This window comes from Orycteropus afer, unplaced genomic scaffold (genome assembly GCF_000298275.1).
Source record: "Orycteropus afer afer isolate SDZICR_OR568_19922 unplaced genomic scaffold, OryAfe1.0 scaffold00084, whole genome shotgun sequence".
Lineage (NCBI taxonomy): Eukaryota > Metazoa > Chordata > Mammalia > Tubulidentata > Orycteropodidae > Orycteropus > Orycteropus afer.
Window position 1 is genome coordinate 10,416,226 of NW_006921671.1, and position 16,362 is coordinate 10,432,587.

General features: G+C 36.4%; 1 protein-coding gene across 1 annotated transcript; it reads right to left on the minus strand.

The window, feature by feature from the left end:
* Positions 1-6,147: 6,147 nt before the first annotated feature.
* Positions 6,148-11,751, minus strand: GCG (glucagon). The gene is made up of 4 exons (XM_007941843.2): positions 11,660-11,751; positions 9,571-9,732; positions 7,578-7,715; positions 6,148-6,295 (listed from the first exon to the last, which is right to left on the minus strand). The coding sequence occupies exons 1-4, from the start codon at positions 11,749-11,751 to the stop codon at positions 6,148-6,150; spliced, it is 540 nt and encodes a 179-aa protein (XP_007940034.2).
* Positions 11,752-16,362: the final 4,611 nt, after the last annotated feature.

A 16,362-nucleotide genomic window follows, 5' to 3' on the forward strand; every position in this document is an offset into this window, starting at 1 on the left:
CTGATCGTTTTAATCTCTCTAAGAAAGGGAGAGAGATAAAAGGAATTCTTTTTCCATCTACCCACACCATTCTTTTACCTTCTATGTATGCCCCAGTATAAGGAAGAGGAAGGTTAGGCCATCGGGAAGGTTTAGGCTCCCCTCCCCGAGGAGGATACCAAAGTCTACCATTAATTCTATAAGCTACCTTAAAAGGAGGCTTAACTGTAGGAGGCAGCCACTTAGGCCAAGGTTTTTTCCTATGAGGAGTAATCCCTTTTCTATGTTGTGTTGCAGGGGTTGGTATTGTAGGAGGTTGAGTAGCCATGAGATCTTTCCACCAATATGAATTCTCAATGTCTTTAGGATTCCCAGGGGCCTTTGCAGCTCTGGCTCATCATGGGGATTTCTAGGAAAACCGGGGTTTTGGGAATTGGAAATCAGAGAGTCATCTGGAAGGTGGCCTGATTCATGGAAAACATGAAAATCAGTTTTGGACCCTCTGGGATGAACCAGAAGGGGCATGATCACCATAAAGATTATTGTAACAATTAAGATAACGGACCAGAATACAATCGGAAGTAAAGGTGGAATTGGCTTCCGCCCAAGACTCTTGACAGCTGGAGCTTTGTCAAGCAGCAGTCGTAGAGGTCTGGGCATCGCCACTCAGACAACACAGCAGTCCACAGGTTCAAGTCCAGGAACTGGAGATGAAGACTTGGACAAATGCAGGATTCAAAACATGCCAAAAAGCTAGAGATCTTTCCCAAGCCTTCTCCATATTTACTGAAAGCAGGCCACACCCTAAAGGTAATTCCCCTTCAGCTACTTAGCTGCTCACAGCTGATTCCACCAGAGAGGTGATTACAGTCTCATCATGGGGAATAACTACATCCAGTTGCCAAGCCTGTCAAACCAACAGCCCAGACAATTTGATACACAACCTTAACTACCACAGCATGTGAGAGCTGGACAGTGAATAGGGAACACTGCAGAAAAATTGATGCTTTTAAATTGTAGCATTGGGGAAAAATATTGAAGGTACCATGGACAACTAGAAGAATAAACAAATCTGTTTTGGAGGAAGTACAGCCAGAATGTTCTTTAGAAACAAGAATGGCCAGCCTTCATCCATCTTTCATACTCTGGTCATGTTGTTAGGAGGGACCACTCCCTGAAGAAGAATATCATGTTAGGTAAAGTGAAGAGTCAGCGAAAAAGGGGAAACCCTCCATGAGATGGATTGACATAGTTGCTGCAATGATAACCCAAGCATGACAACGATTGTGAGGATGGCACAGGAAAGGGCAGTGTTTTCATTCTGTGGCCTATAAGGTCACTGTGAGTTGGGACCCACTCAACAGCACCTGACAACAACAGACTGGGTAGTGGTTTTCTATTTTGTGGTTTCTCTTCAGAGAATCACCATTTTAATTTATGAGTCCGATTTCCTTTGTTGTTGTTTTCTACCTGGCTTCTTACTTCTTTTGTCTTTATTATCTCCTTCTGAGAGTTTTAAAAATCATTATGAGTTTTGAATTTTGTGTTTGTTCATTTATTGAAATAATCACATAAATTTCCTCCTTTTTATTTCTGTTAATGCTTTGGATTACATTTTTTGTTTGGAAGTGATAAACCATTCTGAAATGCTTGGAGCATACCTTGATTGTGCTGTTACTCCTTTTATATATTGCTGGATTTGATTTGCTAATATTTTGTATAGAATGTTTGAGTCTATGTTCATGAGTTCATGACTGGCCTTTGTTTTCCCTTCTGGCAAAATCCTTGTCAGATTTTTGGGTTGATGTTATCCTACTCTAGCAAAATAAGCTGAGAAATATTCCTTCTTTTTCCTTTGTTTTGAAGGGTTTATGTAATATTGGTGTTTTTCCTTCCTTAAATGTTTAGAAGAATTCACCTGTGAAGCCATCTGGGTCTGGAGGTTTTTTTTAAAAAATGATTTTTAAAATAAAAGCTGTAAATTCCATAATAGAGAGAGGACTATTAAGATTTTATATTTTTTGTGTCTGTTTTAGTAGCATATTTTTTAAAGGAATTTATCCATTTCTTCTAACTTCTCAGATTTTGGGGGGCATAAAATTTTAAATAATATCTTTGTATTATCCTTTTATTGTCTGGAGAATTTCTAGATAAATTTTCTTTTTATTACTGATATTGCAATATGTCCTCTTTTTTTTCTGACTAATGTTGCTAGTGAGGAATTTTATTTTATTTAGATCCACAATCAACACCCATGGAAGCAGCAGTGAAGATATAAGATGTTGTGTTGCACTGGGAATATCTGCTGCAAAAGTGCTGAAGAGCAAAGATGTCTATTTGAAGAACAAAGAGTACCTAACCCAAGCCTCATATGTATGTGAAAACTGGACAGTGAATAAGGAAGACTGAAGAAGAGTTGAGGCTTTTGAGTTGTGGTGTTGGTGAAGAATACTCAAAGTACCAAGGTCTGCAAAGTACAGTCAAAGTACAGTCAGAATGCTCCTTGGCAGCAAGAATGTTCAGACTTCATCTCACTTACTTTGGTTGTGTTGTCAGAAGGGACCAGTTCCTGGAGAAGGATATTGTGTTTGGTAAAGTGGAGGCTCAGTGAAAAAGGGGAAGGCCCTCAATGAGATGGATTGACACAGTGGCTGCAACAATGAGCTCAGGTATAGCAAGGATTGTGAGGCTGGTGCGGGACTAGACAGTGTTTCATTCTGTTGTACATGGGGTCACTATGAGTCAGAGCTGACTCAACAGCACCTAACAACAACAACAACAACAACACACATTCACTGTCTTACACTGTCACTTTTTGGTCACTCAAACTCACTGCCGTTGAGTTGATCCCGACTCATAGAGACCCCTCCTTGGGTTTCCAAGGCAGTATCTCTACAGAAGTAGATTGCCCAATCTTCCTTCCAAGGAGTGGCTGGTGGGCTTGAACTACCTAGTGCTGATTTTCTTAGTGGACTACCTCCCTTTCTCTATGTTCTTCAGAACATCCGTTGGTTCTGAAGGCTGATGCTTTAATTGGAGTATGCACAGAAATCTGTTCACGCTTTAGCTCTTTAGAATTGTGAAAACACATATCCATTCAGTTTCCAAACCAAATTTGTAAGTTCCGGATGGGGCCTGTTAGGTCATTTAGTATAAAATAAAACATAGTGGACATGAAAGATTTGCCTTGAACTCCTTTAATCAAAACTATGAAAAATATGGTATTTTGATCCCATCAGTTGAATGCCTTAATAATCAACATTGCCAGCTTCTATTTAAAAATTAGCATACAAACAAACAAACAAAACCATATTTTCAGAAAATACTTTGTAGTCTTCAAGCATTCTTCACTGAAATGCTTTGTAGGAAGACATGATGGCTTTGATTCTGGGAAAGCTGACAGATATAATCTTGATGCATACAAAGGTAACTTGTGCCCTGAATATCCCCATAACAACAATTTTAAGATGAGTCCTTCAAATCTTGTTATTATTGAAACCTCATTATAAGGTAGAGAGAAAGAGTCATAAAGACCTTTGTAAAGTAGGGCTGTGATTAGACAATTTTTTAATGAAATGGAACACATAAATATTGATATCCTAGGCATTAATGAGCTGAAATGGACTGACATTGGCCTTTAAAAAAAAAAAAAAAATTGGGATTTGGGTGAAAGTTTCCAGAGCAAATTCACTATGCACTCAACAGTTCATACGCATTTTGTTTCATGACATTGATTGCAGTTCCTACATTGCAACAGCTCTCTTCCCATTTCCGGTCCGTGATTACCTTTTCCCTATGTCCTTCTTTCCTACGCATTCCTGACCTCTAAGCTATCTCCCTGTGCAAATGCTGCCCTTCTGATCTCCATTGGTTGATTATTCTAAAGAGTGTACCTACCTGGTGTAATTGTTCACCTTATAGATCTGTCTGTGGTTTGGCTGGAAGTTAAATTTTGGGAATGAGTTCAATTCTAGACCTGAAGGATAACCAGAGGCCATAGTCTTGGGGGGTTCACAATTTAAGTCTTGTTTCATCTTATCAAGAACTTAGGCCCAGAGAGCTTGAATTACCTGCTCAGGGTCATACAATTAGCACGTGACTTACTTTTACCCTTTTCTATTCAGCTTAGGAAAAGTTAATCAATGTATGGATGAGTACAAGTAGAAGTATTATCTCAAATTCACTCTTACTATCAAAGTATGTAAGTAATTTCCAAACTTTGAAACCTTATTGGCAGGTAATTAGGAATTTATAACTTATATGGGCTCTATAGAGATAGAAAGGAGCTCTGGTGGCACAGAGCCTAAGGCATTAGATTGCTAACTAGAAGGTTGGTGGTTCAAACCCACCAGCCACTCTGTGGAAGGAAGACTGGGCAATCTACTTCAGTAAAGATTTACCACCTTGGAAACCCAATGGGGGTCGCTATGAGTAGGGATCGATTTGATGGCAGTGAGTTTGGCTTTTTGGTTTATAGAGATAGAGAAAAAGATCACCAAGGCAAATAAATCTCAGATATGTCAATCAGCACCAAATTGGCTCAAGATATTGGCTATTACAGAGCAGGCAGACAAAGGCATAGGACATTATGGGTGAACTCACATACGTGTAGGTTCTAGGCAGTGAGGGATATGCATAAAGTGGGCCAAGGGTCCCTGGTGTGCAAGTGCCTGTGGCTCTGTGTGTGTGTGTGTGTGTGTGTGTGTGTAGGGGACACTGTTGTGAACTGCGCAGTATGGGATCCTTCAGAAAAAAGAAAGAAGCTGTTGCTCAGCTCCAGCAAGGGAGATTTGTCTTTGGGTCTAATGTTACCTAGTGATTCAATTTTTCAAGAGAAGCCAGAAATCAATATTTTTATGTAAAACAGCCTGTTTTTTCAATGTTGGCTCAAAATGTTAAAGCTCAGTGCAGCCATTCAATGCATGAAGTCAAGTCTATGGAGCAAATTTGGCTTATGGGCTATTAGTGTAGAAGGAAGGAGTATTTGGAGGCAGTAGGGGCACCAGGTGGAGAGGCAGATAGAGAAGACACAGACAATGGTAAAGAAGCTTGAACATTTTATTTACCTCTAACTTTGATACATTGAAAAGCGAGCATGTTTATAACAATTGTTCCAAGAATGAAGTTTTCTTTCTAGTTTCACCACTGTGGCTACCAGTCTTTCCCTTCTACATTATAATGCAGATATTATTAATATGTACAAATTGATATAGAAAAATAATTTCATGGCTAAATGCAAATAGGTTAGGGTACTTCATCAAAAATGAGAAGAAAATAATATAGCATTTCCGTATTTTAAAGCTGATATTTTAGCAATCTTTTCACAATAGTTTATTCCATTTAAAATCTTTTGGCTACAGAACACTAAAAGAAAATTCATTTATTGGCATGCAAAGTAATATGGCTTCAAAATACGTCTCTTAAGTTTACAGAACTTAGCATTTCAAACATCCCGAGTGGCTAGCAGGTGATGTTATGAAGATGGTCTTGAATGGCGACATAACTTACTTCCTAAAAAAAAAATACAGTGAATTAACACAGTTATAGTACCCAGAAGATACTGTTAACTTACTCAAGAAATAGTTCACTGATTTATTTTGATAAAAGCTATCTATCAATCCCTTCATCTTATAAATACCTTAGTCTTTTAAACCTGAATATTTGCATTAAAAGATTATTTATACTAAAATCTCCTCATCACAAAAATACAGTTATGAATAATTATCAAAAGCAATTAACATCCTTCAAGATAAGTGATTTTTTTTTTGGTGTTTAGATTTTTACTACTATGCTTATTACATTAAGTTTATAATGCCGTATATATTGGCATTTTATCTTTGTGCCAAAATTTCACATATATAACAATTTGTAATGTGATATTAATATGTGAATGACTTAACACTTTCCATGTTTTATTCATAGGTTTATTCCTACTGTCTCGTCCCTTATAGATATTTAATAAATGTCTTGGAATCAGTGAGTGAATGAATAAAATTGCAATGGTCAAAAATGACTCTCACATGTACTCTCAAATGATTTAAACATGAATATTTTTCGCTACTAATGAAAGTAAAGACCAGTTCCCCCATATAGAGAACAATCTGTAGAAATATGGCAATAAATATTTTAAAAACTTTTGATGATTTTTCAGAATGGACTAAAATGTAGTCACCTGTCAGTAATTTTCGTCTGAAGCAACCAGTTTATAAATTCTCGAGTGGCAAGATTATCAAGAACAGTGTTCATCTCATCAGAGAAAGATCCATCAGCATGTCTGCGGCGAAGTTCTTCAACAATGGTGACTTCTTCTGGGAAACTAAGAAAAAGAGAATGAAAATTAGTTAAATGTTTTAAATAGATACTTAATTGATTGCTTGTTACTGCTAATGCATGTGAGAGTCATTAAGAAAACAATGAGTTTTTATTTACTGAGGTCCTACTACCAAAAGTCTCATAGAAACCAGTATGAACCGGTGAGTATCTGAAAGGACTTTTTTCAGGTATTAAGGAGTGTAAGTGGAATCTAAAATTAAGCCTGTATAACTTCATGCCATTTTCAATACTCTAGGCTGCATCAAACATTTTAGAATATTGCCAACACAGAAGCTATTGCTGAGACTATTAATTTGCTTATGATTTAATAAAACATATTACTTACTGTAAAATCACTCATTTTTAGAACAGCCTTACAAACTGAAACATGAAAGTATTAACACTTTCATCAGTTTACCATTGTAGAACTTTTGAAATCCCTTTAAAACACAATAAAATGTACTCAAGTGTAAGCAACCTCTTGACCATTGGTTTTGCAAGTTGGATTGTTAATATTTTAAAAACCAAACCACAACACTACTTCCCCTTTGTCTTGAGAGCTCTTTAAATCTCAGTAAGCTTGTCCTAAATTTCTTTAAAAAATCAGAGTTTGACATTGATTTTCTGTCCCTCATATTTCAAATGTCAATCAAAATGATCACGAGAAAATGAGATGGAACTTAATTTCATTTTCAGCTTTGGTTATTTAATGGATATATATGACAGTCTCATAAAAAATTGGGTATTTGGTTCAGTAGAAAATGCTTCTACATATCTCTTCTTTGAGTTTCATTTTGCTAAACATCTTATGTTTGGGTCATTTCAGTCTTCATCAAGTTTTTGTCTGAATATTTACTAATGCATGAATGTTTACAATTACATAAACATTTAATGTTAAACTTTGCTTTCAGTATTCTTCTCATTCTTTATTCCTAGTTTTCCTAGGATAGTCCTATTTAAGCTTATTGTTCCATTATAGTTATCAAAAACTCCCTGTTTACTCTCAAAAGGGTCCTGGTGTGGATGACAGATTAGTAATCTAATCATAATACAACTATAATGGGAGATAAAAATGTAACCTGTTTGACTCTATTATTAATGCTTCTTACCAAAGATAAAACAGTCTAGACTTTTGTATACTGTTTCCCACCAATCAGAGTTATTTCCTCACTTTTTGGGATGATACTAATAGCTTCCCTAATCTGGATTCATATAGAGATAACTCTAGCCTTAAGTTTTCACCATCAAGGAAAAAAATAATGTCAAATAAGAATGTACAGACTTACTCTCGCCTTCCTCGGCCTTTCACCAGCCAAGCAATGAATTCCTTGGCAGCTTGGCCTTCCAAATAAGAACTTACATCACTGGTAAAGGTCCCTTCAGCATGTCTCTCAAATTTATCATTACGTTTGGCAATGTTATTCCTGAAAGAAATGTGAACGTTAAATTGAAGATCTGTCTCTCTGGCAATATGCTTCTCACCTATAAGCAGTGGCAGCTTCTAGTTTGGGATTCTATGTAGGAGGGGCTTAGGGAAAATTTGGGAGGGAGGATGGCTGGGGGACTAGTCTTGAAGCTACATTTATTGTCTGGGTTGAAGACTGATGAGAGAGGTCTAATAATTAAGGAAGGACTAAAGACCCCTCCTAGGATGCCCATTTCTACCTCCTCCCCTGGTTATCTGTGCCACTGTTTATAAAAAGGTGCATTACTTTTGCATCAGGGCTAAAGAGATATAGACTCTCCATTGTGCAGTGCTACTCGCCAACAAGGAAGCTGTTTGCTATTAGCAAGCATTGAGTTAATATTAGTTAATTGTTTTAAAGGAAAGCAAGGGAGCTTCTCAAACTGCTATCAAAAAGACCACATGGTGATTGATTAAAAGAATTATGTGATCAATTGGCAATGAAGAAATCTAAGAAGATGGAGCCCATAACAGCTTTGAGCATGGCAGAGGCGGGCAATCAATGCTGTCAGTCTCTCTGGCATATAGCACCCCTGGAAAGTTTCGTTTTAAACACATCACAGAAACCACATGTGAGAATGGATTACTATGCTTTAATGTAGCCAGTTGTGGCAGTCTCTATCTAGAAAATCAAAAGTCTTTCTGGTTTTTATAAATGTGTGGCTTCTCATATTTCACTGATGGCCTCACCCAATGTTCCTATCAAGGACTTCTCCCAACATCTGTTTGATCATCATGGCCATCTTTCCTGAAGTTGAATGTACCTATACTTTGAGAACAAGAACACGCTTCTCTCTCTCCTGTTCTTCTTGCCTGCACACAATCTCTTCTATCTCGACCACTCCCTTCTCCATTCTATTCAGGCAAATCCCTGTCATTTTACTGAATTTTAGATTCCTTCAGCTACTCTGAAGAGCTATAGTGGAACAGTGGTTAAAGCATTTGGCTGCTAATCCAAAAGGTTGGAAGTTTGAACCCATCAGCCATTCTGCAGGAAAAGACAAGCCAGTCTGATTCTGTAAAGACTTGTAGCCTTAAAAACCTTATGGGGCAGTTCTACTCTGTAGTGTAGGGTCGCTATGAGTCAGAATTGAATTGATGGTGGTGGGAATTTGGTTTCAGCTACCCTGTGTATTTCCCTTTGTGGGCCACTCTCCAAAGAAATTGTGAAATGCCACCATTTCTGTGAAACTCTTGTTTAAGGTTTCCTTCAGTAGCCTAGATGCAGCAAAACCTCAACATTTATCAAAGAAAATCCAGTATTAACACATATGCTGTACTGCAGGCCTGTGTTCTCACTTACCTTCTTCTCTATGCTCTGCAGCTCAGCTGTAACTTAAAATGAATTTCTTAGATTGCATTCCTCAAGAAAAGGAATGTATTGTGTTTCTATTCCTTACTACGATTAACTTGGCTAGAGATAATTTAAATGTGGTGGTCTGAACTCTACAAGAGAATGTTGAATATACTCTTTCTTTTGTTCAGAAATTGGATACCTAACTCTGCAGGTTCCACAAAAGTCAGCTTTTCAATTTTAAGATAAAATGAATAAGAGAGTAAATACTGCTAAGAGCACAATTGGGAAAATAATTAAAGCCTATGTCACAGTGAAGGGTAGGAAAGGAGGAGTGAGGGATAGGGCATTCAGGGACATAATACAAAGGATAGCATCATCAACCTTGGAAAGTGTCAAAATTGAAAGAGTATATGGGCATCACATGCTAAGCATGATGACTTAAGAAAGTCAGAAGATTTAAGACATATGTAAGTAATGTATTTGTGTGCAAACTTTGGGCCAGTTTCAGAACTCTTACCTGTTCCTTTTGGTGTTCATCAACCACTGCACGAAATCCTGAGCACGTCTGGAGTCCAAGTACTTGCTGTAGTCACTGGTGAATGTGCCCTGGGAATGGCGTTTGTCTTCAGTCATCTGATCCGGATCATTGAGTGGGTCTGTCTGGGAAGCTGGGATTGATCTGTGAAGAACAGTGATTGGTGACACATACAAATCTGTAAACTCGCTTGAGGATTATCTTCACTACAAAATACAGGGCTAGATGAAGCAGTCATGCAGGCATGTAGGGTATGTCAGTACATGGTGCAAAGAGACCTTAGATTTTCGTTGGAATCCCATAGTTTTATTATAATTGGGTACATTCCCATTGTGAATTCCAATAGCAAATTACTCAACTGACTTTTTCTCTGAAATAAAAAAACTAACTAAAGCTCACTACCGTGGAGTTTGATCTGACTCACAGCAACCCCTCCTTGGGTTTCTGAGACAGTATCACTACGGAAGGAGATTGCCCAATCATCCTTCCGAGGAGCGACTGGTGGGTTTGAACCACCAGCCTTCTGGTTAGCAGTCAAATGCTTTAGGCACTAAACCACCAGAGCTCTTTTTTTTTTCTGACATAGGAATAGATAAATCTTTTTTTTTCAAATAATTAACCAGCTCATAATCATGCTAGTAATGGCAGAAGAGAGCATTGGCTTGAATATTTTCAAAGAATAAAGAGTTCCAAATTATTAGTTTGGGCAGCAGATTTATGGTTCCAATGGGGTTTTGCATATATCAGTATAAAAACATAGCTAAATTACCTCATAATATGGTAGCTAATGGTCCAAGAAAGACTTTTAAAAGGTCAAACAAAGACAAGAAAAACCCACATGCTAATTTGAAATTACATAGTAGATAATCTATAAGTCAGTAATCAACAATTGGTTGTATGGTTAATATATGGAAAAATACTCAGTACAATTAATACTAATAAATAGAAATTAAAACAATAATGAGATACTATTTTGTAACTGTCAGATTAGCAAAGATTAAATACTGATAAAGTCACTGTGAGAGAAGTATTTTTATACTACTGATGAGAGTGTGCATGAGTGATTTTTCTGGAAAGTCAATTTGTAAGATATTATCAAAGCTTTAAACTCAGTAATTCTACTACTAGGAATAAATCCTCAGAAAATAGTAAAAAATATAGGGAAAATGCCTATACCAAATATTACTGACAACATTATTTATAGTAGGAAAATTTGCAGATCTATTCTGTGTCCAACAGAGAAGGAACAGCTTCTTGTAAATTATTGTACAGTTTTTATTTGGATTAATATGCAGCCATTAAACATTATACATTTATAGATATTTTTAACAATATCAGGAAAAGCTACCAATACAATGTTAAGAGAAAAAGCATGACGCAAAGCTGTGTTATGTTCTGGGAAGCATTTGTATATAGTATATACAAAATACAGGAAAGTAATACATCTACTTTTTAGTATGAATAGTTTTCTCTGGATAGTAGAAATTTGCATACTAAAGATACTTTTGCATATTTTTCATATGAACATGTAGGAATACATGAACATGCAGGACTTTTACAATAAGCAAGAAACAATGCTGTTTTCTAAAAAGGAGTAACAAAGAGAAAAGAGTTGGTATGAATAATTAAAATAATCCACACAGTGTATCAGTAATGAGTGAATGGATAGGATACTCTGAAGAATTCAAAAAGCTATAATTTCCCGCTTAGCATATTTTCCATCCCTAAAGTTACAATGGCACACAACAAGAACAACAAAGTTACAAAGCAACACACACTTTTTTTCCATACTTTAGAGAAGTCTGCTTTTATTACCCCCCCAAAAAAAAAAACACTGCCATCGAGTCCACTCAGACTTACAGAGACTATAGGACAGAATAGAACTGCCCCATGGGATTTCCAGGGCTATCAATCCTTTCAGAAATGGGCTGCCTCAACCTTGTCTTGCAGGACGGCTAGTTGGTTCAAACTACCGACCTTTAGGTTAGCAGCTGAATGCCTTAACCACTGTGCTACCAGAGCACCAATCTATCCATAATGCTATACTATTTCAAGTCCAAGGGTTTACTACCTGTATTTCTCCTCAGTGTCTTGAAGGGAACGTTGCCAGCTGCCTTGTACCAGCATTACAAACAATCCAGCCACAATGTAAATGCTTTTCATTTCTGCTGCCTGTCAGAACAGAGGGAGAGGGAGACAGAAGCAGGCAATCATATTTAAATATGTCAGGCTAAATTAGTTTGATTTTGACTAAGTACAGATTCCAAATGGAAAGAAAAATCCAGTCTTATCAGTTTTATTTTGATTATATTTCCAGTTTAATTTCAAATAGTAAAGTATATTTTTTCCCCAGATTTTTGGAGGCAACATGGGACAAGAAAGAAGTGTTCCACCATTAAGGTTTTTCATTAATGTAGGACATTTCTGTCAATTATTAGAAGGCTTATTTCCAGAACTGAAATTGAAAAGGACCACGATAAACATTCAAAATAGCCCCTGTAGATGATCTGCTACATATGGTTAGCCTGAATGGCACCTTATCCATAATGCTGCCCATCCCCCTCACTATCAGTCTGGCTTTCAATTAATAGCCCTCCACTTCCAAGCATTTACATTATACTGCATTTCAACCATCTTAAAGCAGCCTCAGGCTACAACTTGGCATACCAGCTGTCGGTTCAGATGTATTATTCATTTATATTTTAAATAGTGTAACTTGGTCTAGACTTTGTAATTATAAAGCGGCCAACAGATTTGAGGTATTTTAGGGTGCATTGACCTATTCTAAATTAAAGGGGAAAAAAATCATTTTAAAGACAAGCAATTTGCAACAAGAACTAATGCTTCTGGCAACTTGAACAGTAACTACTAAGAAACTAAGAGATTACTGTCATAAAGAAAATAAGTGCTTGAATCTGAAGTCTTAGAAGTCCCCAGGTTGTTTTATAATTGGTCTTAGTCCAGAATATGTCATTTGCTGCTAGTGACACACTGGACCTGGTTGTATGGTACACTTGGTTACTTGCCCTAGTGTCACAAGGAAATGCACGCTGAGGACGTGACATGCAGTGTGCACAGCGGCCACGTGAATGTGGGCAGTGTCCACACAGAGCTAGTGTCTCTATTTTCTGAATGAAAACCTCAAGTCCGGCATTTGTCGTGGACTTCTCTCTGCTACTTAAAAGCCCAACAGTGCTTACTTTGAAAAGTGAGGATTTCAATCCAAGTTAGATTATGCTTATCCACAAATAATTTGAATGAGTATTTTTAGCAAATGGCATTTGGTTTGAAATAAAGATTTTACAAATATTATCATTTAAAACTATCAATCTTTTCCTTAACATCCTAGCCGTATTTACTATCTGTCTCTGGCACTAAAATGTGGAGACTGCAATACCTGCCACAGTAACTTTTTTCCTTGAAAGATAAAAAGTCCTTTTAAGATTGAGTGGTCAATTAGACAAAGCGACATGATAGGAATTATTTATTCACCTTTCTTCATTCATCAACACTAAATTAGCAATTTGGTGTTTGGCTATGCTTCAGAAAACTTTGGGAACATTGCCATATATTTAGGTAACATCTTCTGATAATAATTATAATATTCACATTTTCAGGAATTTTTAGAAATCAAAGCAAGTAGTTCCTTTTACTATTACACAACTGCTGAAAAGGGTCTTAGAAAAGACTGAAAGCTGTCAATTTAGTTCTAAATAATTGCCTCTACCCAAGGACCCTAAAGGTTTTGCAATTTGTTCTGTATGTTCTACCGAGGCCGATTTAGAGCAGGTGGTATTCTGCCCTTGTGTTAGCTGATGGAAGAAGAAACAACAATAAAGAGGGGAATTCAAAGTCCCTTACAAGCAATAAAATAAGTCCTATGGAAAGAAAGAACTTGTTTCTTTAATTTCATTTATTCTTTTTATAAGAATAAATAAGTCGGGAAATAGTGAAAATTTCAGAATAGAGTCAATTGATAGGGCACCATTGCTGAGAAGGTAAATATTTGTTATTTTAATATCAAAATCTTATTTAATATGAAAACGATTTCAACGTACTTTTCCCTTCTTTGGGTGGCCAAATGAGAGAACCTGTGATTTGGTAAGAAACATAATTTTCAACTTATATTTAAAAGTACAATATAATAACAATAGTATTTCTTATGTAGGAAATCTTTTAGAAAGATTAATCTTAGACCAAAGAAAGGAGACAATGTATTATATCCCTAAATATAGGACAAATCGGAAGGAAGGTTGGGCAATCCTACTTCCGTAGTGATACTGCCTCGGAAACCCAAGGAGGGGTCGCTATGAGTCAGGGCTGACTCGACGGCACATAACAACAACATAACAACAGGTATCTTTAAACCTGGTTAGCTCATTTTCTCTACCAGAAAAGTACATATGGAAACACACACTGCTTAATCATTTATTCCATTAAAGATCTCTGTAAAACTGGTCTTTGTTTTAGAAAGTAGATATTTTAGAATATCTGATTTTTTCCTAAAGCGATTTACTAAAATATTATTCTAGAATGTAGACTTTTTAGAGTTTAATAATTATAGTTGTCCTTCAATTAATAGCAAATAATTATTGATTACTCACACTCATTCAAAGTAATGGGTGATATTTATCCTCTACAACCACTATAACCAAACCCACTACAGTTGAGTCAAACTCGACTCATAGCGACCCCTCCTTGGGTTTCTGAGGCAGTATCACGAGAGAAGTAGATTGTCCAACCTTCCTTCAGAGGAGTGGCTGGTGGGTTTGAACCACCCGCCTTCTGGTTAGCAGTCAAATGCCTTAGGCACTATGCCACCAGACCTCCCACAACCACTATATTAAGTCTTATTTACAAAGAGCTAATTTCCTGGGCTTTGATTTTTTTGACAGAATTATCAGAAATTTGAATACTTAAAAGAGAATTTGAATTGGGTCTTTGAGAAAATCAGAGGTTTTAGTTGGCAAAGAGCAATTGCTGTTTTAGCCTTTCTAATAGACCCATTCTTGCTGAATATAAAAGGTGCCATCTGTTTGAAGCAGTATGTACGTCTATTAAATCTAAGGAAAATGATTTTTTTTCCAAAATGTTTCTATTTATTTTAAAATGTAGTTCTCATAACAAGCATATTGATTTGAATAGTTGTTTTCTTTTCTATTTTATATCTTTGAATTGAATTATCGCCCTGGCACATTTAGCAACCTCACTACATTGAAGTAGATGTAATTGCACTTTTATATCACTTTTTCATCTCAATGCTGTCCTGTAAGTTATTTATAATAAAATATAAGATGAAAGAGTAACTTTAATTCATAATACTTTGCTCCCTTAAGAATATTTAACTGTACCAAAAACCAGGATCTACGATCTTACAATAATCCAGTATTAATCTTACCTTGTGATACTGTGACCTGAAACAGAGCAAGTGGAGAGGGAACCTCTCAGAACTCTGGAAGCACTCTGGGTCCTGAGCTCTGTTCTTCTGCACCAAAGCGCACTGCTTTTATATACTCTTCAGCTCTGCTTAGCCTCACAGATATTACGCTGACAATATAAATTTCTCATCTGTAAATAATAGGTTTTTGTTACAAACGATTTCACACACCCACTCACTTTGCTCATCTGCATTTTACGCCTATATGCGTAAAGAGATCCGGAAACTTTTTATTTACTCTCATGTCTTTTTTTTTTTTTTTTTGGCTGGGCTGGGAATGAAGAGGGCAGTTTGGAAATTCACTTTCCACTCTGTCAGGCATGAAAATCACTTAAATACTCTAAAGTGAATTTTGATGTTGAAGACAAGAGAACTTGAAATTACATGGTGAAGGCAAAAACCATTTTGAGTATGGCTTCATTGGAGGGTGTTATTAGTTCATTGGTTTGCTTTTTATCCATGATGGATTTCTTATCTGAATATAATAGTCAATTCGTTCATCTACCGAAATCATTCAGTCAATCCATACTTATTGAAATCTTCTCACTCTACCATATGAAATTAACTTGCATTATTTTGGTGGGAAGTTTTAAAGACTATCAGTTAAGAACTGATGTGTTTTGTTTTAATAGACTGAATTCAGGTAAAAAGACTAAAATAGAATGAAGTTTAAACATTAAGAAAAATGATGCTAGTAAGACTATGTCTGGTGTTTCTTTTTCTTTTAGTAGATGACTATAAACCAACTTTACTGATAAAAAGTAGGACACTACATTACAAAAGAATAATACATGAGGAAAACTGTCAAAATGAGATGTATAGTGCCATATTTCCTGACCTTTGTGACCTACCACATAGGACTTAGATAACCCATAGGATGTAGCAGAAATTATTCCAGTCACTTTGAGAAACAGAAAAATAGGAATTAATCTAGACAGACAACATGAGGACTGATGTCAAGGAACTTGGAGTTTAGTCTTACTGCTTTGAACTAGATGTGTGACCCTGGTCAAGTCACACAATCTCTTTGTGCATCAGCCTCTTGATTTGCAATATCAGAGAACTCATTAAATGTTCCCTCTAAAATAAAAGTCTGATTCCATATGACAAAATCATCACACTGTTTCCTAACTAGATTCCAATGTTCTAATATAATCAACTGTATGACGTAGCTGGTGACTTGTACAGAAGTCAATAATTGAGACAACTATGAAAACATCCCAAATGAACTCAAATTCTTCAATTAGTGGGTTAGGTTCACTGTTTGTCAGATGTAAAGCTACGTAAAACTATTGTTAGAGATCAGTTTCATGTCAAATTGGGCAAACTCACTCAGG

Excerpts from the sequence above, each read along its gene's own strand:
- GCG (XM_007941843.2), bottom strand. The coding sequence starts at position 11,751 with ATGAAAAGCATTTACATTGTGGCTGGATTGTTTGTAATGCTGGTACAA. Across the intron at positions 9,733-11,659 it reads GACACTGAGGAGAAATACAG|ATCAATCCCAGCTTCCCAGA; the intron begins GTAGTAAACCCT and ends TGTTCTTCACAG. Across the intron at positions 7,716-9,570 it reads ATGAACACCAAAAGGAACAG|GAATAACATTGCCAAACGTA; the intron begins GTAAGAGTTCTG and ends CATTTCTTTCAG.